The sequence below is a fragment of the Centropristis striata genome, chromosome 3 (genome assembly GCF_030273125.1).
Source record: "Centropristis striata isolate RG_2023a ecotype Rhode Island chromosome 3, C.striata_1.0, whole genome shotgun sequence".
Lineage (NCBI taxonomy): Eukaryota > Metazoa > Chordata > Actinopteri > Perciformes > Serranidae > Centropristis > Centropristis striata.
The window spans coordinates 27194895-27221245 of record NC_081519.1 but is presented as its reverse complement, the minus strand read 5'-3'; the positions used below and the strand labels follow the sequence as shown (position 1 = coordinate 27221245).

Genomic DNA, 26351 nt, shown 5'->3' with positions numbered 1-26351 from the left:
AAGCCTATCTTCTCTGTCCTCCAGGGCTGAAAGAGGCAATTCTTCCGCTACACCTTCTTTACGGATTCACAACTCTTTCTCCATAGCCAATCACTGCTCAGCTATCTTGACTCAATTACTATTGCTAAAGCCTTTTTTATTCAAGCCAAGACCGCCATCTAGTGGGGTGACAAAATAAAGCAAATGCTTCACGAAGCTTCGTTGTCCCTACTCACACCATTACTATGATATGCCAACCTCTTCTAAGAAAAGAATTCCAAATTCCTTCAACCATTACTAAATACAATACAATCAGATGGTTTGTTTGTAAGTAAACAGTGGGTGGGGTGGAATGTAATTTTTCACATCACACATTGAATATCTTGTTTTGAAGCTTATAAAGCTAGCATGACAAGCAAACCAGAGGGGAGCACAGTGCTGCCTTGTTAACTCCAATCACATCACAGACTTTCTCTCATGTTGCCAAGTTCATAGTTTCAATACACTGGTCAATTGCATAAAACCTGTGGGACTTTCAAGGCTGCTTATAGTTTTTGGCAGTGCTGTAGTCTGGGCTTTTTTGTTTTACATATAAATGAATTCCTGTGAGGCAGAAATTGCTCAAACACTGAATGGCATCACAAGAGAAGTAACAGGGTCGGATGCAGAGTGAACTGACTTTATTTCACTCTGCTGTCTAACTCTTCCTCACTCCAACACTACAAGGCCTGAGGTTACAGATAGCAAGACTGAAGGTGATGAGGAAGATCAGTCACTTAAGGTACACCCTGTGGCCCTGAACCTTCAGTTGTTACAAACTGCCTGTCTAGGCCAAGATAGTGGCCAGGAATTTGAAAAGGTCCACACATAGTTGCAGCACTGAACAGAATGTAGAAAAAGACAAACAAATTCTGTACTAAAACATGTATGTCAACCACAGGTTTTTAACAGCATATTAGTAGATACTATGTATACTATTCTTGACATTTTGGCAGTTACTGGAGACAAAAAGTTGTGACCACCAATAATAAACTGCTCCTGGTCTGTGTATTATCTTGTGTAACCAGGTCACGATTCTGGAAAGAGACATTGCTGTTGAGTTTATCAAAAATATTTTCTTTGACTTTCAGACAAGCTGTGTGCTACCTCATATCATTGTATGTGAGAGAAAGCAGAAATCTCAATGGCTGATGTGTCCAACATTCGGCCACTCACACCAATCTAAAGCAATTAATAGCACTACAGGTAAGAGGAGAAATATGGGTTTTAGATTTTGGGGTGAGGATGAGATTATTGGAAGAACCTTCAACAATCTCTGGTCTCCTGCAGGGGTTAATGAAATTGAGAATGGGGTGTTACATTGCTGTGTGTTTTTATGTGCTACCTGTTTCTTGGCCCTCTTCTTTGCTCTTCTATGCTGTTTGCAGCAGAGTTCTGCTGTGTCCTGTCACTGTGTCCATTTGACTGAGATCTGGGGTTAGCCAGACACAAGCACACAGGGACAGAGGTACAGCAGACATGAAGTGTGCACTTTGGCTGCACTCATACAAAATCTGACAATGCAGCATCTTCCCACTGTCTAGCTGGCCCAACCACTTCCACATCGGAGCATGGCAGCAGTGTGTGTAACAAAATAGTAAAGGGGTCCACTTAAAAGCTTTTTGTCCATTTTTTTTCTGAAATGTTCTTGATGAAATGAAAGTGGACATATAGTATCCCACTCAATATTTGCAGTAAGATGATGGTATTGATAATAAAGAGTGAAAATGAAAAGCAGGTTAAGGCAAAGCTTTGTGAGGTACAGACCCCTTCCATTTCCCTACACTGATCAGTTTGTTCCCACATAAGTCACAATTATTCAGTTCCTGCACATTTCATGTATACAAACAAGTTAGATAACATAGTAGAAGTAGAGGGAGTACATCCAAGTGTAGAAAAGCAACATTTTCACAAATTCTGACAAAAACAAGTACACTTCCTCCAAAGGAAATATACATTTCCCTTCATTTCTTTTCAAGCAAAAGGGATAACTCCCACCCAAAGAGTCCACCACCATATCCACCACTCTTTTCTCGTAAAGTAATGGAACCATGTGCAGATAAATATTGATTGTCATTTCTCAGCCTACTGTACATCAGGCAATGAACAACAAAAGCTTTTTAGAATATTTAGTTGTACCAAATAGGTAGATGGGGTAATTCACAGCCTAAATTCAGAGCTAATAAGATACTTAAATATCCTAAATTACAATACCCAACACTCTTTACTAGAAAGAATATAGTAATATCAATATTACTTATTGAGCATATTATCACATATATGGAAAGCAATTGTAAATGAATAACATAACTTTAACAGTTTAACCAGCATTCTTATCCAACACAACTTAGTTAGTCATCGAAATAAATACTAGCTAGAGTACTGGTAGCATAGTAATTAAATAAAAGTTCAAGTAACAGAAAACATACCAGCATTCACTGCCTCAACATTTTATAGTATCCATAAACTTTGATACATACATCAGGTGTGAGCCCATCACATCCAGGTCTTTCCAATCAAACGAAGAAACATCTCATTTAGATGAATTAGGAGATAACAATATGACATTTCCTCATGAACTAAACAAAGATGTGTTAATTTCTTCACTTTTACCTGAGGACAGCAATCTGTGGTTGATACATCTGCCATGCCCATAAAATAAAAGGAGTCTGTCTGTTTGTTTTTTGATATGCATAATGTAGGACTTTCCTTAAAGGACAAGCAAACAAACAAAAACAATGCATTAATTAATAATAAGATAATCCTCTTAGTCATCACAAATTACCTACCAGGAAGAGCGTGGATGTCCCTGCATCTACAGAAAACTGCCCTCTGCCTGTATTGTATTTTGCTGTGTCCAAGATGTTTCAGGGCTTTAACTAATGAAGGGACAATTAAGCTTCACGAACCATTAGCTTTATTTATGGAGCCCACGAGATGGGGCTCTTTCTTCAACAAAGGGCTGAAAACACTCAATTACCAATGCTAAAGCCTTTTTTTCAAGCCAAGACTTCCATCTAGTGGGGTCAAAAAATAAAGCAATGAAGCTCCATTGTCCCTATACTAGCTTTAACTGTTGGGTATGAAGATAACTCAAAATTGAAGTTAATCTGGGGCCTCCTTTGTTCATTTTTTAATTAGGAGGTAAAAATAAGATGAAGATGATGTTTGAAGAAATGAATGACGCATAAAAGGCATAACTTTAGATACTGACTTACAAATTGCTAGTGAAGGGACAACGAAGCTTTGTGAACCATTTGCTTTATTTATGGAGCCTACTAGATGGTGCCCTTTGTTCAACAAAGGGCTGAAAACACACTCTACTCAGAAAGTTACTGAAGTACTTGCAATAAGTGCAATTTGCTACGACCCACATCTACTGTTGAAGTATAGAAAAAATGGACTCAAGAGAAACTAGAATTACTGCTTCACAGTTGTATGCCTCTATCAACTAGACTAGTTGCCCTCTACATCCAAGCCTGTCCAGACTCAAACCTGTAGTGAAGGTATTTTAGTCCAAGATGGACACCAAAGTAAAGTCTCACCAATTCAGCATCCCACCAAATGTGAAATATTGTCACAATCTTCCCTTCTGTTCTTGAGCTACAGCACATCATGACTTGATCAAGTGATTCTATTAAAAATGAGGATGAGCGTGTGAATTCTTGACTAGAAAACATACAAACCCTGGATTTTCAACCCAGGATATATTATTGTCTGGAGTGAAGTCAGTATCGGTGTTGTTTTGTAAAGTCAACATGTTTAACTGTGTCCAGTAGTTAAATGTGGATGTCCTTGTTTGAAACTACAATCCTATTCTTTTACCATAGGCTTAACCTCAGTAGAAGATTGGAAAAACGTTGCTTGGTCTGATTAGCCTTGTTTCAATGGTTCAGGTTGTTGTTGTTGGTATAATGGTGTAGGGGATGTTTTCTTGGCACACTTTGGGCTCCTTCGTACCAATTAAGCATTGATTAAACACCACAGGCTACCAGAATATTGTTGCTGACCATGTCAATCCCTATATGATCACAGTGTACCATCTTCTGATGGATACTTCCAGCAGGATAGCGCACCATGTCACAAAGCTCAAATCAACTGAAACTGGTTTCCTGAACATGAGTTCTCTGTACTCCATTGGCCTCCACAGTCACCAGAATCCAAATCCCATAGAGCACCTTTGGGATGTGGTGAAATGGGAGATTGGCACCATGGATGTGAAGCCGACAAATCTGCAGCAGCTGTGTGATGCTATCATGTCAATATGGCCAAAATGTCTGAGGAATTCCACCATCTTGTTAAATATATGCCGCGAAGAATTAAGGCAGTTCTGAAGGCAAAAGGGGGTCGAGCCAATACAAGCAAGGTGTACCTAATGAAGTGACCGGGCAGTGTCGCTTCAGATAACATATTTATGTGCAAAATTTGATTTCATTGTGCACCAATTGAAACCTCTCTCAAGCTTTCCAAAAGTAATTGGCTGACTTAAATGTTTCATACACGAATAGCCAATTAAGTCTAATCCTAAATATGTTATTAAAAAATCCATCTTTTTTGTCTTCAAATACAAACATATGTGTGGTTCCCAACACGTATAATCAATTTACTATGTCATTAAGATAAACCACTCAACATGTCTGCTTTTCCTCTTCCAGACTGACATACAGTCTTCAGTTTAATCAGAAATCCACATATAGAAAGGTTTCTCAGGCCAAATAATTAAGTAGAGGACACTGACAGACTTGAGAATTACTTGGTAATTGGCTCATTGATGTCATTAAATAATCTTTTCTCAATAAACTGAATCAGTTGTTTAATTAATTGTTTGGTACGCTTCAAATGTAAACAGCTTTAACTTAAACAGCCACTGAAGGTTTAATCGCAAAATGTAAATATCCCAGCTGATTAATTTGATTTAAGTGCAGAAGCAATCAGGAGTGTTATTGGAGTTGTAATGTGATAAATTGTGCAGTCCCATACTGTAGTGTTGTTTTTCGTTTTATGATCCACTTTCATCCATCATCCTCTTTGTTTTGAAGAAAGTAATGTGACTGCACCACTACAGCAGACATGCTAATGAAATCTGTCACAGCCTCAGCAGTTATAGAGAACAACACAACATTAGCAGTAGCTGCAGCAAGAAACACTTTTGGAACATTTCTTAGGCAGACCTCTGTCCACAGGAGATGTAAGGTAAGTCTATCCCTTCTCTCCAACCATAAGACAATGATTCAAACATGTTTCCTGAAAGAAACCTCTGAGAACCCATCTTATTTTATTTCATCCACCTTCAAGTGTCTCCTGGGACAGCTCTGTTGCCTCGGGATGAAAATGTAAAGCAGGAGGTACTCTGGGGCTGGCGATGCTACCACGACCCTGCAGAGAGAGCTGCAAGACGAGGCATGGCGGCCTATGATCCCCCCTAAGGGACTGACAGATCTGAGGCGACATCAGCAAGGCTTTGTGTGAAAACAGACAACAGAATGCGCTGCATGAAGTGCACGTCCTTGCTGAGAGGAGAGAGCGAGGACATCAAGAAGAAGGGTTGATGCAGTCTCTTTCTCAATCTGAGCCACGCTATGGGGTTTTGAATTCCCCGTCCCCTCTCGCAGCTGGAGAAAGGGCGTCCATCAAAGAAGGTCATGCAATGCAGTGTTGCCAACCACTGATGCAACACACACACTGCCTTTCATCTCCCTCACTGCCATGGCTTTACAAAACAGATCAGAGAGGCGGGACATCGCTGTACAATCTGTGTTATGAGATATGTTTAGAGCATGCTTTGACCTCGTGCAATCTATCTAAAAAACCCAATTGAAATGCACCATATGAGAAATGGCCCAGCTGAAGTCAGCTCTAGGTTTTCAGAATCATGAGTGCAACTTTTTCATAAAAGCAGGGGTGGGGGGCAAAATATTGTTTTTGCCCAAAGAAGAAAAAAACACAAAAAAAGGTGGTGGGGGCCGCCCCTGTCAGCGAGCTAGATTATTAAAAATGGTATGGAACAGACCCGGCAACTGGGACAGCATCTATTCGCCCTCTAGGTAGCATTGGGCTTTTAAAGAATGACTGTGGGTTTTTTTGTGTCATTGAGGAGAGGCACCAGGAAATATAACATTATGTTAGGAATGGCATGTGTTCCTTATCCGGAGGGAAGGCCAATCATAAATAAAAGAGAAATAAATAAAAAAAACAAGCCTGGCAGTCATCAGTTATCTTTGAAGGTTTAATGGAATGTAGCTGGCTGAGAGAGGGAAAGAGACTGAACAAAGAGGAGAGGGAGAATAAGAAAGAAAATGCAATAAATGAGGAGAGTACAAACAACATGAAGGCAGAGAGTCTGGAAATAACAATAAGACAAGAAAACCTACATAGATACCATTACAAATAAGATCAACAGCACAGAAAAAACAACTTCCATCACCATAATTTGGTTATGTACAGAGCACCTCCACCTGTTAGCCTGCAACATCCAGTTACACTGATTTACTTACTTGTGTTGTGATACAGGAAGAGAGCAAATGGTGTTTTCAGTCAGCTCTGTCTGTCCGTAGAAGACTAATGACCCACTGCATGCTCGGGAAAAGTGTGTAAGCTGAACTTGGGTTAAAATATTTTGGGTTTTTTTAATTCCTATTTCCAAGGTCAAGAATTTAATTTCATGCTTTACATATAGACACTAATTTAAAGGGCCACTGAAGACAATTTATTTAAACTGAATGTCAACAGTTCGATCTTCATCACAATAGTTGACCATGCATTGGAATTGTTTTGTCAATCTATGAGCACAATCTTTCCCTAAATTCAGCTAAGTCATTTTAGTTTGAAGTTCAAGTGTGTCATATGTGTTTTAGAAAGAACTAATGAGTAAGTGGTTCATTGTTAATGATTCAGGATTAGTCCCTCAGGGAAAGGTAAATTACTTAGCGATGTGTCCATTCTCACAGCAGGATGATTTAAAAAACAAAAAAATGAAAAGACTTAAAAGAAGATAAATGATCTAACACTTCTTAATCTAAAGGTTTTTTTTTTAATCTCGGTAAGAAAAGAATAATTTGCAGTACACTCTGCTCGGGCCAGTTCATCGCTGCTTGCATCTTTAATTTATCTTGTTTTAAGAGTTTATTTCTTATTTTAAGTGTTCAACATGCTTATTTCTAGATTTAATAATCTTAATTTAAGAAATCTTGTCAAGTGAAATCATCTGTCCATGCAGCAAGATAATTTCCCTCTGATTTAGTGTTTTTATCTTGTTTTTAGACACACCTTTTTTGCAGTGGACAAATCAGACAGAGAAGCTGTATTTTTATTTATTTTCCAAGAATTGATTGGTCAGTAGGCAGTGCTTTAATATGTGTCAATCCCTTATGCTGAAAACTTAACCTGCTCCAGGTTATGTTTGAGATAAGTTACCAGGGTGTTCGACCATCGAAGGGTTAACCCTGAAATTATCACTCTTACCGCAAATCCGGCTTTTTAGTACAGGGCCCAGGTTAATAGGAGCCTGAGGCTTTGTTTGCCCCCCATCAAGTTAATCCGTGCATGACCACACCATGAGTCATTGATAGACTTCAACTATCAATGAGTAGAATGTATTTCACTTTTGGCTGCCTTGTTAGTGAGGTAGTAATATGTATTTTATTTGCAGCCTGTCTGCTGTATTTATATCCTCATCCTCCTCTTGATGTGATATGAGCTGATGTAATGAGCAGTCAAGTGTTGCACAGTCACAACAGCTGTAGTAAAAATCTCAGAGTGCCAGCTAACTGAGGTGATTCTGATTGTTCGACAAATATATGCCAAATAAAAGTCAGTGTTTCAGTTTACTAGTTGAAGTGTATAATGGTATCGTTGCTGAGCAGATTGATTCCAGTGCTGTGTCTTGGAGCCCACAGCCAGGAAGTGACAGCAGGGAAACAAGTAGTACCAAAAATAGAGGAAAACAAATTTAGCTGTTTTATTATATAAGTGTCAGTGTGGTGTCATATTTGTCATACTGTAAGTAAGGGGGAAGTATCCTTACTTGTAATTCTGCCTCCAGTGTAATTATACAAAGTACAAACACGAGTTTAAACATCTGTAACACAGTTTGTGGAAGCTCAGTATTCATTTTTAGCTGCTAAACACACGGACGCACACACTACAAGCGCTGATAGAAACAAACAGTTTGCATACAGTGCTTTGCAGACAAATAGTGCGACAAAATGAAAACTGCTTCCAGTGTTATCATTATTCATCTGATGATTTAGGGGCCGGGATGCGCTTTCCATTTCCCACACAGCAAAGGTTGATGGGAAATAAAATCCCATTCATCAATGACACATCTTTATCTGCAATACCTGCGGCAAAGCAAAGAGAGGAAGTGTGCGTGTATATGTGTGTGTGTGAATGAGTGCCCAAACCCCCCAATTCACAGATACACACCGCCCATGCTCTCAACCCCCTACCGTGTGTTAATTTACAGTGCCTCTCTTATCTAGGCAGGTGGGTAAAAGCTGGCAGAGCAAGTTCTGGAGCCACACACACACTCGTCCCTTCCTCCTCCATCTTTTCATCCTTCGCTCCTCGTTTATCACGTCTGGGAAGCATGGGAGGGGGTGGAGATAAAAATGAGCCTTGGCAAGAGGCAGTCAGACAGAATGGATAGCAGTAGCGCTTGGGCCAGCTAGCCCTGATAGCACTCTGCTCTCCAGGATGGACATGTGAGGTGCCATAGTGGGAGGTAGCCTTAGACACATACACTGGTCTGTTTGTATTTTAAGGCTAATAGTAGTAGTAGTTGTCAGGGAATGGTCAAAGTTTGCTTTCCATGTTCATGGTAGAATGGATGAATATCACTCTTTTGCCTTTGCAAAAGCTGTGAAGCGAACACTATTTTAAAATGGAGTTTTCATGTTTCATGGAGTAGTTGTAACCAATAATAATTCCAATACTTATGTATGCAGCAATGTAAAATGTTCATCAGGGTCCAAAAGGTCATGGACTGATCAGTTGAGAGCCACACTGGGAAAGAAAAATCAATATTTTATTATGTCCCCTTTTTTCTTTTTTGGCTATAATGTGTTCATCATTTACTGTTCTGATTTTAAACTCTTTGTACTACAGTTAATGATTTCGCTGTGTGAATTGACAAAAAAGTGTTGAGAAAGTTAAAAAAGCCAGCACCTTATAGCCAGCACAGTTACACAGTCAGCAGGCACAGAGCAATGTGACGGCCCATTAGAGTGCTGTTAATCTCTTTATATGATGAATAGGCTTCCTGACTGGAGTCACAAGAACTATCTCCTACTGAACACCTCAAAGACTAAGGGAATGATCATAGATTTCCACAGGCTCAAGCCCCCTCTTCAACCAGTGAATACCTGTGGGGTGGACATGGAGGTGGTGCCAAGCTATAAGTATCTAGGTGTATACCTGGATAATAAGTCCCTAAACACAGACGTTCTCTACAAAAAGGGGCAGAGCCGCCTCTTTTTCTTCTTGAAGCTCAGATCTCTGGACATGTGTAGTAAGATGCTGCAGATGTTTTATCAGTCTGTGGTGGTAGTGTGTTGTTTTATGCTGCAGTCTGCTGGGGAGGCAGCATCACACACAGAGATGAAGCCGGTTGGACAGGCTGGTCTAAAGAGCTGGTTCTGTGGTTAGAGCCAGGTTGGACACACTGGAGGAGGTGGTGGAGAGATGACCTGTCAACATGTTCCAGGCCATCCTGAAATACCCAGATCATCTGCTACACAAAACCTTGGACCAAAAAAACAGCAGTGGACGGCTCCTCTCTCTCCGTTGCAGGACGGAGAGATACAAAAGATCCTTTGCTCCTGACAATTTAGAGTCACCAATTAAACCTAAGTGCATGTTTTTGGACTGTGGGAGGAAGCTGGAGTACCCAGTGAGGACCCACGCTGACCACGAAAGAATTAATTAATATTTGCATGGTACTTATGCATTGCCTGATGGGACTATTTATGGGACTCAATCTTAACCCATGGCACTGACTCTTACTGACTCTACTTGCTTTGGATAAAACCACCTATATGACATTGTAGAATAGCAGAATTGTAAAAACTAAGCCCATTACTTTATAGGTTCTCTGTGCTAAATCACATTGTACGTTCATAACTGAATTCAACAAAGTGTTTATCTATGAAAAAAAATAGTATGCTCAACTTTCTTTTATTGTATGTTCAAGGTAAAATATATTGAAAACAAGTGAACACTGAATTCCATTGCCACAACTCTTCCCCTCTTCATGCTGTGATCCAGCTATTGACTAGACACTGAAAACATGTTTTACATTTTTTCTTTTGCATACTTTTCAGGTAAAATAATTACTGACCTAAAAAAATTAAATCTCATAGAGTGTCTATTTGCACCAGATTGAGAAAAGGCACCGAACAAGGCCAATGCTCCTTTACCATGTTCATGTAAAAAATACTCATTATAAGTAGAAATGAATACTTCTGGATGAAATAAGTCACTTTTTACTTTGGGCACATACTCTTGTGTCTTGTCTTTGCCATGATATTGACCTGGGTGACCTGGTTTTTGGTTTGAAAAAGTTGCGGTTGAATGAAACCCCACAGCTTTGCTTCCAAATAATCACAATATATTTTAGACCAATTATGAATAATGTAAAAGTGAAGCCTGGAGTGAGATGAGTTCATCTTGTTTGCACTGAAAACATTAAACAATGAGGAGTAAGAAACCATGTGATGTCAAATTTCAGAAAAGATTCCACTAAAGACTAAAGAAAATGTATATGTGAAAACAAATAGTGACTGAACATTTTTTCTCAGGTTTATTTTACTTTCTTCCTGAGAGTAATTAAAGTTACCTGCTGCTGCATAGAAGGCTGGAAACAGGAGGAATCAGCTAACTAACAACTAGACTAAACCTCTTTGAAGGTAACAACATGATTTTTATTATGTCTATTTATTTTGACAGAAACCAGGATGTAAAGATGATGGTAGCTTATGTGTTTTTCACTGGGGAATTGTGTGTGGGAGCAGTAATAGGTTGAATGACTGAAGTGAAGCAAGACAACTGGTCCGTCTGATTATCAGGTGTACATATCATATTTTAAAACACATTTTCAAGTAAATTGGTAGAAATTAGTTTAAACAAAATAAGCCACTGGGCCAGTTCCTTCTCTTGTCTGGTCGGTTACCCAGCATTGCTTTAATGCTCTTGCATGACTGTCCATAAGTAGTTTCTATTTTTTCCAGTTGTGAGTATACCCTTCATTTCTGTTGTGGGAAAACAATGTCATCAATGCAACAATCAAAACTCAAGTGTACCTCACTGTATAATTGTTCTAATATGATTCAACATAGTTAGTGGACCACTGTAGAATACTGAAGCAGCTTGCAGTATATCAGTATATACTGTATCTAGACTATTTCCTTTTAACACAGACTGAATAAAGTTGAAAATATATTTTCTCCTAGTCTCCAAACAATTGAAGCCCTGAGATTGTCTAAGTGTATTTTTCCACTGTCAGCTGACCTTGAGCTTAGCTCGACAGTTCACAATCGACCACACAACCTCGTGGTTGAGAATACCTGTGGGTAAATTCATACATGTTGGCCTTACGAGGCAAAGCACACAACAGCAGAATAAGAATGTAAGGGACGCAGGGGTGTGCATACACACGCAGGATGAGTGACACCCTCCAGCTAAAGATGTGTGCTGTGCTGCCTGGCAATGCTGTGCCTGGCATATTAACCAGAGCATTACTGTTTAAAACAGCAGGTAGGGGAGCAGCAGGTCCCTACTTCATCATGCTATTCAAGGGCCCTATTAGGCTACAATTACTAAATGGCAAGGCTTGTAAATCATACATCATTCATGTGGAGCACTCAGAGAAAGCACAAGAACACTCCTCTTCCCCACCGCCCACTGCAACACAGTCAGCTGCTGAGAGGTGCTGGGTGCAGGGAAAAAGAAAATAAAGAATAGAGAGAAAGGAGTTAGAAAATGCATAGTGTATAATGGCTTTTTAGAAAAAATAAAGTCTGTGTTCATAGAAAACAGTTAACTTGATACAATAAAACCAACTGACTAAGGGTAGGATAAAAGAACGGGTCTCCGGGTCAAACTCCAGGGTTTCATATCACTCCCTGTGCAGGCATACACGCGACTTATATCACATCATTTACTCTAAGTCTACAATATTGCCATTGTACACTGCTTTGTGCGTCTGTGGTTGGAGGTGAGACCAGGCTGGCTATCCAGACGATGAACTCTGTCCATATTGGACACTGCATGAGCTTTCATCTATATATATGTATATATATATATATATATATATATATATATACATATATATATATATATATATATATATATATATATATATATATATATATATACATATATATACATATATATATATATATATATATATATACAATGAATGAATTAACAGGATTGGAATATATCCATAATTTGAAGGAATTAAATACTGAGCCCCATGAAGGAATATATATATATATATACATATATATACATATATATATATATATATATATATATATATATATATATATATATATATTCCTTCATGTATATACATATATATGTATATGTATATTCCTTCATGTATATACATATATATACATATATATATATATATATATATATATATATATATATTCCTTCATGGGGCTCAGTATTTAATTCCTTCAAATTATGGATATATTCCAATCCTGTTAATTCATTCATTCATTAACCTTAACTGTTTATCCTCCTCGGGTCGTGGGGCCCGTGAGCACATCCCAGCAGATATTGGGCCAAACAGGCAACCCTCTTGCTGTGAGGCGAGAGTGCTAACTACTACGGGGCGGCTGTGTGTTAGTTGCTGTGCTCAGTTGGTAGAGTTGGTTGGCCCCCAACCGAAGGGTTGGTGGTTCGATCCCTGACCGTTGCAGCCTACATGTCGAAGTATCCTTGAGCAAGATACTGAACCCCAAATTGCTCCCGATGCTGCGTTCATCGGTGTGAGAATGAATTCCCAATGGTGGCAGGTGGCACCGTTTAGGGTAGCCTCTGCCAGCAGTATGAATGTGTGTGTGAACGGGTGAATGAGCGCAGTCTGTAGTGTAAAGCGCTTTGAGTGGTCGCAAAGCAACTAGAAATGCGCTATATAAGTGCAGGTCCATTTACACCACCATGTAGCCCATTCAATCCTGTTAATGTATTTATTTATTAAAAAAAAAAATCAAACAAAATAAAAAGCAAAACAAAACATTGTCCTGATGAAACTAAAACATGTTGAGTATTGTTAAAGAGCCATGGATAGGATAAAGAATAAACTTTTGGAGAGGGAGCAAATCCCTTTTCAATAAGCCAATGTTATTTTGTGATTATTGTTTTATTTTATTTTATCGAGCACAGCGCAATTACCCACAAAAATATGAAGCATAACTTCAGGATCACACTTCATCAGTGAGCCTGTTGATGACATGTCCGTTCCTTAGCATAAGGCAGCACATTATGTTGTCTATTAATTACCAAAACATTTATCTTACACTTCACTCAGACCACTTACACTAAGCAGTGTATGTTTATTGCAACATAGAACTTATTAGATCTGGCATCTAGGCTCCAATCTCACCATTCCTCAGGCAGTTACATGAGGTATGGTGGCCTACAGGTGGATGCTACAGGTGGATGCTGGGGTGGTGGTGGGGGCTGAGAAATCAAGCGGAGGATTACTCTCTTCTTAAATAGAGCGCCAGCTTGGATAGAGGGAGTGTTCTGGTGGAGGATGTACAGGTACATCAAAAAAAAAATTTGAATATCGTGAAAAAGTTCAATATTTTTTGTCAATTATTTCAGTAAGTGAAACTCGTATATTATATAGATTCATTACACATATATTGGAATATTTCAAGCCTGTATTTCATGTAATTTTGATGATTATGGCTTACAGATAATGAAAACCCAAAACTCAGTGTCTCAGAAAATTAGAATAGCACATAAGATCAATAAAAAATAGGATATTTTGAACAAAAAAGGCAGGCTTCTGAAAGTATGTTCATTTCTATTCACTCAATACTTGGTTAGGCTCCTTTTGCATGAATTACTGCATTTATACTTGGTGGCATGGAGGAGATCAGCCTACAGCACCATGTTGCTTTTATAGCAGCCTTCAGGTCATCTGGTGTCTCTCACTTCCTCTTGACAACAGCCCATAGACTCCTATGGGGTTCAGGTCAGCCCAGTAACACCATGGTCATTGAAGCAGCTTTTGGTACCTTTGCCAGTGTAGGCAGGTGCCAAGTCCTGCTGGAAAATGAAAGCAGCATCTCCAAAAAGCTTGTGGAAGTGTGAAGTGCTCTAAAATGTCCTGCTAGATGGCTGCTATGTTGACTGTGGACTTCAGAAACACAGTGGATCAACAGCAGCAGAGGACATGGCCCCAAACCATCACTTACTCTGGACTCACATATTGAACTTTTTCCACAATATTCTAATTTTCTGAGACACAGAGTTTCGGGTTTTCATTACCACTAGGCCAGAATCATCAAAATTACAATAAAAACAGGCTTGAAATATTTCACTCTATGCGTAATGAATCTATATAATGTCTGAGTTTCACTTTCTGAAATGATTGACAAAAAAAATTGAACTTTTTCATGATATTCTTATTTTTTGAAATGTACCTGTATTAGATGTGGCCTCACCACTCCTCGGGAAGTTACATGAGGTACTGAGGAGTGATGGAGCAGTACAGATGCAGCAGCAGCATTAGCAGCAGAGGGAGAGCGGAGGATTACTCTCATCTTAAACAGAGCGCCAGGTTGGATAAAGGGAGTGTTCTGGTGGGGCATGTCCTGTGTATGGCAGCACAGCTCCAGTTGCCTGCCTGAACTAGCTCACAGGCAGAGCTCCATTTAACATGGAAAGAAATGTGTAATGTGCTCCTAAACTGTTCAGTTGGTAGAAGCAGAGCTCCTAGCCTGGAGCCCTGCATCCAGTATTGTGATCTGAACCACTGTGGTAGACCAACCTACCAAGTGCAACTGCAATATTGAGCTTAGTCGCTAAAAGAGGACACACATATAGATACTGCTGAATAAATGATTCACATACTGTTGAATGTGACAAATTAAACTGAAATAAGATTAAATAAAATACATGATTCAGTTGTTTAACATACAAATACTGATTTTTTTTTTAGATGATTAGAACATTTTGTTTATTTTACAGATTTTTCCTATATTTTCTGAAAAAAATCAAATACAAATTGAATCTTTAAAAAAAACACTGTAATTAGCATATTGTTTACATATATGTGAAGAAAATGTCTACAGTGTGAGGTTTCTGTTGTGGTCAACAGAATAAATTAAAAGTTGAGAACATTACATAAGTGTGTTTGTTGTAAAGCTACATGTCATTCTTCTATAATTTATGGCATTAAACCACAATGTTTAGATATAAAAAGACATACAAAGCCCACATGCTACACTTAATATGATTAAGTGTCATAACACCAGTGTTATGACATGTTTTCAATATAAAACTAATATTTTAATGGATGTAGCTCTATTTTTCTTAAGTCAATATCAATTAACTTTACATAATTTGAGTGAAATCACTTGTGTATATTTAGTATATAATTGCTATTTTTAAAAATGAACAGAATAGTGTTGTTAATGGAACCATAATTATTAACACAATGGCAATTAAAAGTCAATTCATTGTTTGCATTAGTGGGCACAGTTTTTTAAAAGTTAAGATCTATTCAATATACAATAGTTACTTAGTAGTTAATAATAATACAAATATAAATGTATATGTAAATGTATAATTTAATAATTCTACAACTGAATACAAGTTATTAAAATGCAGTCAATCCACTATTTTAAAATGTGATATTACTGTATTTGAGATGATGAAAGAATAAAACCATGCTGCCCCAGCTGTTTGCGGTCTTAAGTTATTGAAAGGCTGAAGTTCAGTGGTGTGCTCAATCTCCAGATTTCTGTGCCTTTGTCTGCCATGATTTCCATAAATATAAGATTTTCAGCCTCTGCATTTTAATCAGCTGGGACACCAGGTAACACATCACACAAACAACAACTGAATTTAGGTCAGTTGAAAAGGGAGGGAGACATAGTACCTGATTTAACAACTGGCTCAAGCTTTGAATTATTTAATGCAATATTGTCAACTGCAGCACTTACAATGACAAATCCAGCACCTCATGATGAACAAATGTGATCAAGTAGTACATTTTTTTTCAGTTTTTGTGCCTCTATTGCACATTTTGAATAGAATTTATTGCACAAGCAATTTAGAATAAGTCCAGTTTCCTCTTGACCTCTGTCACCCTGCTGGATCCATGTTAGAATAATCTGTTATTCTGTCTCTGTGGATGGGGGTCACTATCTGATTGACGTAGGTCACTATCTATGCGAGCGTAATTCACTAACTGTATGTAACCTCTCTCTGTGCATTTATAGATTAATCATGCAAGATGCTTTGATACAATGATCATGTGCTAATATTGTTTTAAAACTATGATAACTCTAAATTCATCCAAACTAAATACATTTATTCCATCTGCTTAAACTTCCTCTGCCCTACTTAGAGTAAGATTCTATCATTACAAATGTATATATTTTATGTTTAATATTTTATTGTTTGTTGCAAAATCTGTGTCTCCAATAATATCTCTGCAGTCACATCAAGGCAGGAGTTTGTGTTTTGAAAGGGTTCAAGAGAAAGTAGACTGGTTCAGCCTCCATGAACTGACCAGCCTAATGTCATGTCAGGGACGTGTGGATTGATACCAGAGACTCTGTAAACTGCACATTTCTTGACGTATTGTAATAAAATGAAGTTAAACTGAGAACTTGGATGTCTCCTGCTCATCATTCCCCATCAAACGATCAGCGCAGAGAAACAGGTGAGAATTTTGTGTTGGAGTCAGATAATTTAATTTTAAAGGCTTCCTCAATGGGTTTCACAACTGCCACCATCATGTTAGTTGTACTAAGGAATGCAATCACAACACTATCATTCAAATTGGTGTGGGGACATATTTCCATGCTATCAGCTGTAATGCACAAACAATGCCCAGGGGTGTACTTCACTTGCTAATTGTTCTTACATTTCTTTTACATATGGCATTTCTTGCATCCAGGAGCATCAAATACACATTAGGGTAGGGTTACGCTGCCTGCAGACACCATGGTACCCATCCGACATGAATATTAAGTAGCCATGTGGAACACACAGTCTCTTCACAATATGATTCCATCAGACCTTATATCTATAGTGTTTAACCCAAGTCGGCACCTATGCACAGTCCCATTATGTTTTACAGACATTTGTAGTTAACTAATAAGGTAAAACATTTTGTATATGCTGCATTTTGCTGAACTTTCACTTCCCTTTGTATCGTGCCTCAGGCACTTCCCTCAAAACAGCCTAATTAAGCCTCAAAGTTGTTCCGGCCAAAACCAAGAGTTTATCTCATACGTACCGGATACGAAGTAATGAAAGTTTACTGAAAGTCATACGCACAAGAAAGTATCATACACTCTTAGGCTTTGACCAATAAAATGTCTGAAAAAAAATGTTCACCTTGCCTTTCAGGGCTTCTGTTGATTCTGCTGCAGTAAATATTTAGTCATACAGTACAGTAGCATCAGACTGCAGATCAACCTGTTGGCTATTGCATGGTTGATTGTTTACACTTTACAGCCTAAAATGGCACAGGCAATTATGTAACCGCTGTGTTGGAAGGGACATGACAGCGATCAACCTTAAGGTATCACCAATGATCAGGTCTAGAGGAGGTCACAAAATAATTATTGAGCATGTGTATAAAAAAAATGTTGTATTACAAGAAATAACTACAATCTTGCCACCATTATAATCAAAACACACGTCAAACTGAATTTTCTTTTTCCCAGAAGGAGCTGTGGTGATGGCACGTTGCCGGTCCATGAAAGCTTCTAGTTCACAACAACAAATCAGCACAAAACTGAGAGAAGATTTTCACACATGAATTTCAATAGCCCATTTTCATTTATAAGCACATCAAAATGAAAATCTGTTGGCTACAAACTACATGGATCTTTTCCCCGTCCCCCTTGTTTCCAGCAATTCCCTGTGCGTGTCTGTTTTTTGTGGGCGTGTCCCCTGGCTCTGCTCAACCTGCACACCTGCCATCAACTAGTTCATCAGCCCTGCAGTATATCATCCTCTCATGTTTTTTTGTTAGTAATATTTTCCATATGTTTTTAATGCCTAAGGACTCACCGTTGTTTCTCCTGTGCCTTAGGATCACCGTCATCTCCCTTGCCTGTCTGCCTGCCTTCTCTCAAACCAACCTCCATTAGATCGCCACAGTCAATTCCCCCATTTCATCCTCAGATACACTGTAAAAAATGTCTGTAGATTTTACGGTGAAAAACTGCTAAACCATAACAGTAAAAGACCGTAAAATGATAAATGGGTTAATTCAGTTTCAGTAACAATGAAACACTGTATGTGTATATTTCAGCCAAAACAGTTATTTTTACAGTTCTTTAAAAATAAAAATAAAACATTCCTCCACTGTAAAATACAATATGTATAATAATAAGTATATGTATAATAGTGTGTAACAATATACTCTAATATGTATATACAAGCCATCACTGGAATTTTTGCATTTAATTTTTGTAAAAATAAAAATATACTAAAGACCATATCTCCAACAAAAATATACTGACATATTTAATGGTAAAATCTTTAATTTATGCAGCATTTATAAAGTATTTTCTTATCAATTATATGGCAGAATAGCATTTCTTTTGATGAAAAAAAGTTTTATTTTTTACGGTAAAATATGGAATAAAATGGCAATCTTCAACTAAACTGCTTATATAATTTTACTGTAATATTAGAAAAAGTTGCACCGTATCTATTACGGTAAAGTTCTTGCAACCACAGCTGCCATTTTTTACCGTAAAAACTTTTTTTTTTTTTTTTACAGTGTACTGCCATGAACTATATTCCTTTACTCAACTAATCATCTTGCCTCATGTCAGCATCTGGCTCCACCATTCCACTAAATGTAACACTACATCTATTTTTATCTCTAATTTAACATTATTAAATAAAATGATTAAATGAAATCAATTTAAAAAAAGGCCTCTTTTACAAAAGTCTGTTCTGTTTGCACACCCCAAGCTTAATGGCATAATCAGGTTTGTAATTTCGATATGAAATTATAAAAAAAAAGTCAAAAATCAGCACAACATTTCTAAGCAGAAATATAAAATAATATCAGTATCAGTTGGCAGAGGTGTGTGTGTGTCTGCAGGAACAGAAGAGTTTACTGAGAGGATCAGTCAATATGAGAAAATGGGCGTGATTTACACAGAACTGCATAAAAGTGCTACATGGAAACTTTTCCTCGCTGATGTCTCACTGTCAGTTGTCACTTGTGACGGCATATTATAAATATAGCAATTTAAAAACAGCAGGCCTAGAAAGTTTCATACATTCATATCAGGGTTTTGTTTTTTCAGCATAATCTTTGACTTATTCAGACAGGTAAGCAATATTTTTAAACTGAGTAGTGGGGAGAAATGCATCATTTCCATATGAGGCTATCTCAACCACTGGCACAAAGGCACCTTAATGCAACTTTGTGCAAGGGTTTGGCAGAAAAAAATAGTTGGAGTGGAAGGAGAAGATTACAATATCAAGCTGAACTGTCAGCGTGCTGATCTACCAAATGTCAAACAATACATATTCATCTGTTTGGCCAGCCACAACAAAGAGGCAGTGCTGTAGGAGAAGTCCAAACAGAGATGGCTGACATTTCAGCATCCAAGAGACTGACAGCTGCACATAAACAACATGTAAATACACACACTGTCAGAAACACCCTCACACGTATATTTACACACTTGGCATGCAATGAGTTTAGTTGGTATATGCTGAAGGAGCCTAGTCTCTGTCTCAGCCCGCTATACACAGTGGCTTAGTCACATCCCGCGGCGTGTGAAAGGCATCCTTTAGCATGTGTATGAGATGCACCAGGCTTTCCTTTGGGCACCTTGGGTAAGGGACAAAAAGTAGCACAAAGCTCCAGTGCGGGAATGGAGCTGGATGGCTCAAACCAACCACTGACTTTTACACAGATAGACTCACCGACTTGAATCCACTGTCAGGAACATAAAATTCACTTCACATGAAGTTAAGAAGTTATTCAAGATAAAAGTCTGTGCTAGCAACCTAGCATTCAAGAGAGCCAGGTTGAGAGTAATCTCCTTGTGGGCCTGGCTGGAAATGTGGCGCAGATTCCGCAGATTCCTACAATCCACTCAGCCTTTGTGGACCCGGTGACACCTGAAAGGGGGTACCTGGAGACAGCCAGTGGCTGAGTCGGAAGGTACAACAGGCTGGATCTAGCAAAGACACCACGGCCGAGACCCTCCAACAGGATGGCGAGGATCGGTCCAACAGGAGGATCGTCTAAGGATCTTCAGTTTCACCAAGACACCAGTCCTCTTTCCGCGTCTTATGGGACGCTTCCTCCATGAAGTGACAGCCGGTACGCGCAGCAGGTAAGCTGGCACAGACGCCAAGGAAGGAGGCACACCTGATCTTTGATCACCCAAATTAAAGATTGGTAGTGTTTCTTTAGAAGCTCCAATGTAAAAAAAAGAGCTTGTCGTTCATACACCAGCAAAGCAGAATAATCTTGGCAGCAAGAGCAAAATAATACAGCAACAAATATCAAACACAGCAGAGATTGCAGACAGCAGGCCACACACTGGCACCATCTTGATCAGGACAAACCCAGGACTTCCACCCAATATAATGTAAATAGTAGACCACAGTTGAAATGAATACCTCAGTGGTCAACAAGATTTTATCTTTGACACTACTGTTCAAAACAAATGTTTTTGATTCCCAGCTGACTCGCATTGAACCGACTGCTACACCATGCAGGGTATGACATGACCTGTGACTATGCACTGTTACATACTTTGTATATACAGCAAAGTGATAAACACTGCAGTGAAGGTAGAAGCCAATAAGATGCAGTTCCTCCAATGAGCACAATAAACTGGGCACAAGAAAACTGAAGTTACTGACCTTAACATTTGCCTTGAATCATTAATAATAAATACTATAAACACTATGTAATACTATTTTTCCCACAAGGACACAAGCCCTATTTTAACGGCCTATAGCGTATGGTGGAAAGTGCCAACTCAATTTTGCTAGTTTGTGCATAATCTGTCCACCAAGTAAGGTACAAGCCAGAAAGGATGGTCACTTAAATAAACTAGGTGTGTTTTGTACATAAATCAAATAAAGCGTGTCATTTCCCAATTCTTTTCCAACCTGCCTCGTTGTTATTTAAGTCTCTCAAATTGGAGAAGTGAGCAGTTTTCTCGGCAGCTCTACATGGACTTTTGTAGAACTTTAGAATTTTCTGGCTCCAACAAGTGACAAGGACTATCCAAATTCCAAACAGAGCTTTCATCAGTAGTCTCAAAATCTACACCCATATCTACAGCATCATCAAAGAATGGTCTCTCAGATATGGGTAATTCCTGGGTATTTTGATTCTTTGCAGCTCATGCTGTAGAGCTGAGTGGAGTGGTGAATTTGTACTCGTCTGTTCCAGAGCTGTTCGTTCTCTCTGCTCCCCCACTCAAAGCTGCTCCAGGCCGCTTCGCCCATTTCATCCTGCGTCACCTAAATCGATCACCGTTTACTCCAAAACAGGTAAACCAATTTGTGAACTCCTTTATCTAGCTTGCAGTCAACTTTACAGAAAATAGTGTGTGTGTGTGTGTGTGTGTGTGTGTGCCGTACACATACACATTCTGGGTCAGGCTCAGAGATGCTCTGAACTCATGGCGTGTAGAACTGGAGCGGTACTGCAGCAGTATTGGAGTGATATCGGAGTGGGAGATAAGGCAACATTCCACCTCCATGCTCCGTCCAATATCCTCCTGCCCATGCACTGCTAATACGCTCTGTTGTGCTTACCTCTACTGGGTATCGACGGCTGTTAATGCTGTGTTCAGAGCCTTCAGATCCGTTGTTCGGACCCCAGTGAAACTCCACTTTTTCTGCCTTAAACCTCCCTGGTAGGCCTGCTCCCCGCACAAAGTAATCATCCTTCAACATAATGGCCACTAGAGGAAAGAAAGAGGCAAGAGAGTCAAACATAACTGAACATCTTTTTAGCATGCATACATACACTGTAAATACTTTACTGTGATTTTTACAGTAACTTATTGGCAGCAATTAACAAGTAACTTACTGTAATTATTATTTACAGTAGAACTACTGTATTTTTATGTACAGTACTTTTTTATACTGTAAAATAAAAACAAACACTGTGATTGTAGTTTTATTTACAATACTTGTTTCTTAACTGTGAAATAAAAAAAACAATTAAACAGTTTTTTAGTTGTGTTTACAGTACTGATTTGTTTACTGTAAGAATAAAAAACAGCTAAACATTGTGATTTTAATGGTACTGTATATGGCAATATGGCACAATAAACAATGCTGTTGATTTGATAATAATTCCATCATTATTTTTTATAGCAATAACTAGTAATTGCAAGTAATTACTCCAAACACTAAAGAAAATAATATTAATACATTAACTGTTTTACAATTGATTTCCATACTGTGTTTTGTATGAAAAACTTGTAAGGACACATACACAGTGTGAAACCTCTTAAAGGTCTAAAGAGACACAGACAAATCATTTATTCTAAGGACATGCCAAAAGTAGATAGGTGTTTATATTTTAGATTAGCTCTGAGAAAGACATGCTCACAGAAGACTATTTCTGTCATTTTCCATCAGCCTTTAAGGCAAGATCCTAAATGAGGGTCTAATTTGTCAAGCAAAATTATTCTCTTCAGCCAGTCTAAACTGCCCTTGCAGTCTTTTGTTATTTCATCAAATCTTTCTGAAGTATAGTGAGAATTAGGAGGGGTCCTTATTTTCACATTCACAAATGGCTCTGAAATGACTCCCGTGTCCCATTAACCAGTGCAGCCTCACTTCATCAGACAGTTCTGTTCCATTTACAGAGGGAGTGAAGAGAGTGACCTGGTTTATCTTTTCATCAAGGCATTGGCCATGACTCTGAGGCATGAAGTATCATATACATCTGATAAGCCAACTTTACATACTCTGCGCTCTGCAAATGTTGCTGGCATAAAGCATGACATTAAACAGGTAAAATCGTGACTCTGAGATTGCTATATCTCAGCGTAGGGCTGCACGATTATGGACAAAATGATAATCACGATTATTTTGATCAATATTGTAATCACGATTATTCATCATGTTAGGGAAAACATCTGTATATTTATTGCACTACTTTTAAACAAACAATAGCAACAGTTTTAAGTGTGTGCACAGAGTGTCTGGTGCTTGTTGTAAACAAACAGAGATCACTAAGTGAACACCTCCTGCAGCAGCAGCACATACACACTGTACTGCTACAGAGCTAACTGTTAGCCTGTTAGCAATTTGCAGACTGGACGCTAAGGGGTTAACATCCGCTCAGGCTCTGCAGCTGGGAGAGACTGCTGCAGGAGGAGTGTGCTGCTTCAACTCGGCTTGTTAAGAGGATTAAGAAGGAGTCTCCAATAACACCAGAAAAAGTCACTGGATTTGTCGCCAGTCGCTTTTTTGAAAAATAGTCGCTAAGGGGGTCTGAGAAGTCGCTAAATATAGCAACAAAGTTGCTAAGTTGGCAACACTGCTTCGCCGGCTTTTACAAATAGCGCGTGTTGTTGTGGCGTTGAGTACTATGTCACATCCTGCCCAGCGTTCTATCCAATCAGTAACCAGGCTTTTTTCAGGAGAGAAAAACGGCCCCGCCCCCTGGTGGTTGGTGGACTACTGGTGTAGGAAGTGCTTGATTAGATATGCAGGAGAGCCCACATTTTAAAATGGAAATACCGCCGACGATCAGGTTAATTTAATCGTGGCGGCAAAAATTACGATTATGATTAAAATTAAATTAATTGTGCAGCCCTACCTCAGCGTTAACAGTTGGTGACTCTTATTCTTCCAGCTTTGTTTAGCATTTCTACAAGGTATGACAACACTGTACTCTGAGTAAAGCAGGGACTTTGCTACCAATGGTTAGCAGTGGCTTGGGGGAGACTTTTGGGACCGTCTTTGATTCCTTTAAACAACTGATTGCATCGGCCTCTCATGGTCTGAAGGCAGGTTTTGGGGTATCTAGCTTTTTACTGTTGTTGGTCATGTGAGCTTCTCATGGTATATAACATTTAACATTCTATGTTCATATCCATGGACCATGTAAGAAAATGATTCTGCATTTTTTTTCAGAGAACTAGAAATTTTCAACATATTAGAAGAAGAAATTTCTTCAAAATTCCACTCACACACCCATTCTTATTTTGGTGCCACGGATGAAGCATCCCTATCCGCAGGGAAAAGGTTAGTCCACTCAGCTGAATGGTTAAGTTGGCAATGTTCTCAATGAGCCATGCTTTTGTGAAAGTAAAGACACAAGAGTCCTGCATCTAGTGCTAGGTGGTCAGGTGGTCAGCCTAGAATGAATAGCAGGTCATTTGCTGCATTTATGTTTTCTCTCAAACTGCCATCGACATCTTTTTGATGGCAGCAATAAGTAATGCTTGGCTTCAGGCCCCTGGTCCTCCTTTTAGCTTTCTGTAAAGTCGTCTCTGTTTGGGCTGTGTTAGAAAAGTCACAAAATAAAAGATTCCCAATCTACAAAAGACAACCTTGGACTATTCAAAGCATTGCTAGGGGCAACCAAAATCTCGATGTTCATCATCATTTTAAGCACTAGAAAATATAAGCTATGTGGCTGAGTTACATTCTCATCTAAACACAACAAGTTAGTGTGAAGTGGCTGAAGGAGCAGAACTCAAAATAAATAATAAAAATAACAAAATAATTTAATTAGTTGATTTTTTAGAATAGAATAGATTAGAAATTTGGGATTATGACAGTAATTAATGTATTGTCTAGATACTAACACTGTGGTGAACTTTTTATGCTTTGTATATTTTTATTGAACTCTAAGGTTGTGGAACATGGTGGAAATTGTTTTTGCTCTTCAGATCCTCCTTCATGCTCAACATGTTCTTCCATGTACATTTCACAGGAGCTGCAACATATTTTCAGGGTTGATATACTGTAAATATGGTGCATTGGTAGTTCTGCTGATGTGAATTCTAACCATGAACTGACCTATTTAATTTCAGGTAAAAACAATGGGAATCTTGCTGTATTTCCGGTTTACCTCTCTTTTGGATCATTTTATTTTAGATGGATGGAAATTTTTCATCACAGATTGGTTGATATAGTCAAATTTGACTATTACAGCTGCTGTCGTGTATGTAAGGTATACACAATTGATCATATAGGCAACATACATTTTCACTTTTACATAAATAAAATGGTGTTTCCATCCCAGTCATAACATGCGAACAGTGGCGGACTTCGGGGGTGTTGAAAAAGTTGGCTAAAGGGTGGACCCCCCCTAGATGGTTCGGTTTGATGGTTTTAATTGTCGGTACCATTTCATTAACTACTTTGATCTGGATCTCCCTTTAACTTAATGCTAATCATAATCATGATGAGGACTATTTCCTCAAACATAATGCATCATAGCTTTTTGCGTGCTGGTGGGGCCACATGTTGTGCAGAATGTGCCCTTTTTATTTTTTCGCCCCTGCCCTTCAAACTGTCTGAGTCCACTACTGCATGTGAACTTCACATTACGGTCAATAAGTTGAAGCTGATGAGCTGTGAAGAAAACTAATGTGATGTCTCTGAATTGAGTTTGTTCGGCAGGAGGTGGGGTTAAACCCCTCCTCCCTGCATGCTTTCACAGCTCCATCACAGTACTGAGCAGCATCTCCACCAGGTGATCCCTCCGATACAAAGCTCATCTGTTATTTAGAAGCAGTGCAGAATCCATGAGACATTTGTCTCGTTTAGCATGCAGTATGTAGTGGGGGGCAGAAGCTGCACGCCATTTAGTTTTGCAGGTGCTGTCTGCTTAGCATTTTTACATGGCTCTCTACATGCTGCGGTATCCATTTAGATTATGCTCTGCTGTGTTTCTTACTTTGCAGGTGGCCATCATCATCTCTTCTTTCTTTCCCTATGAGCAGCCTGGGTGGCCTTGGGGAGATGGTTTGAGTTACTGAAGGCCTGGGGATGCTCTGCATCAAATGTGTCAAGGAATTTTTCATCTTGACTGCGATGATGAGGTCTTTTCTTTCTCTGCCTGTGTCTCTCACTCGCATCTTGCCATTTGTGCTAGCGGG

General features: G+C 38.8%; 1 protein-coding gene across 2 annotated transcripts in view; it reads right to left on the bottom strand.

Annotated features, from left to right (window-relative positions):
• LOC131968891 (receptor-type tyrosine-protein phosphatase gamma-like) overlaps window positions 1-26351 on the bottom strand; it is a 519997-nt gene that overhangs the window by 192419 nt on the left and 301227 nt on the right. For both annotated transcript variants that reach the window (XM_059329944.1, XM_059329943.1), the window contains exon 4: window positions 22036-22184. In XM_059329944.1, the coding sequence (XP_059185927.1) occupies window positions 22036-22184 (149 nt within the window). The remainder of the gene's footprint in view (window positions 1-22035; window positions 22185-26351) is intronic.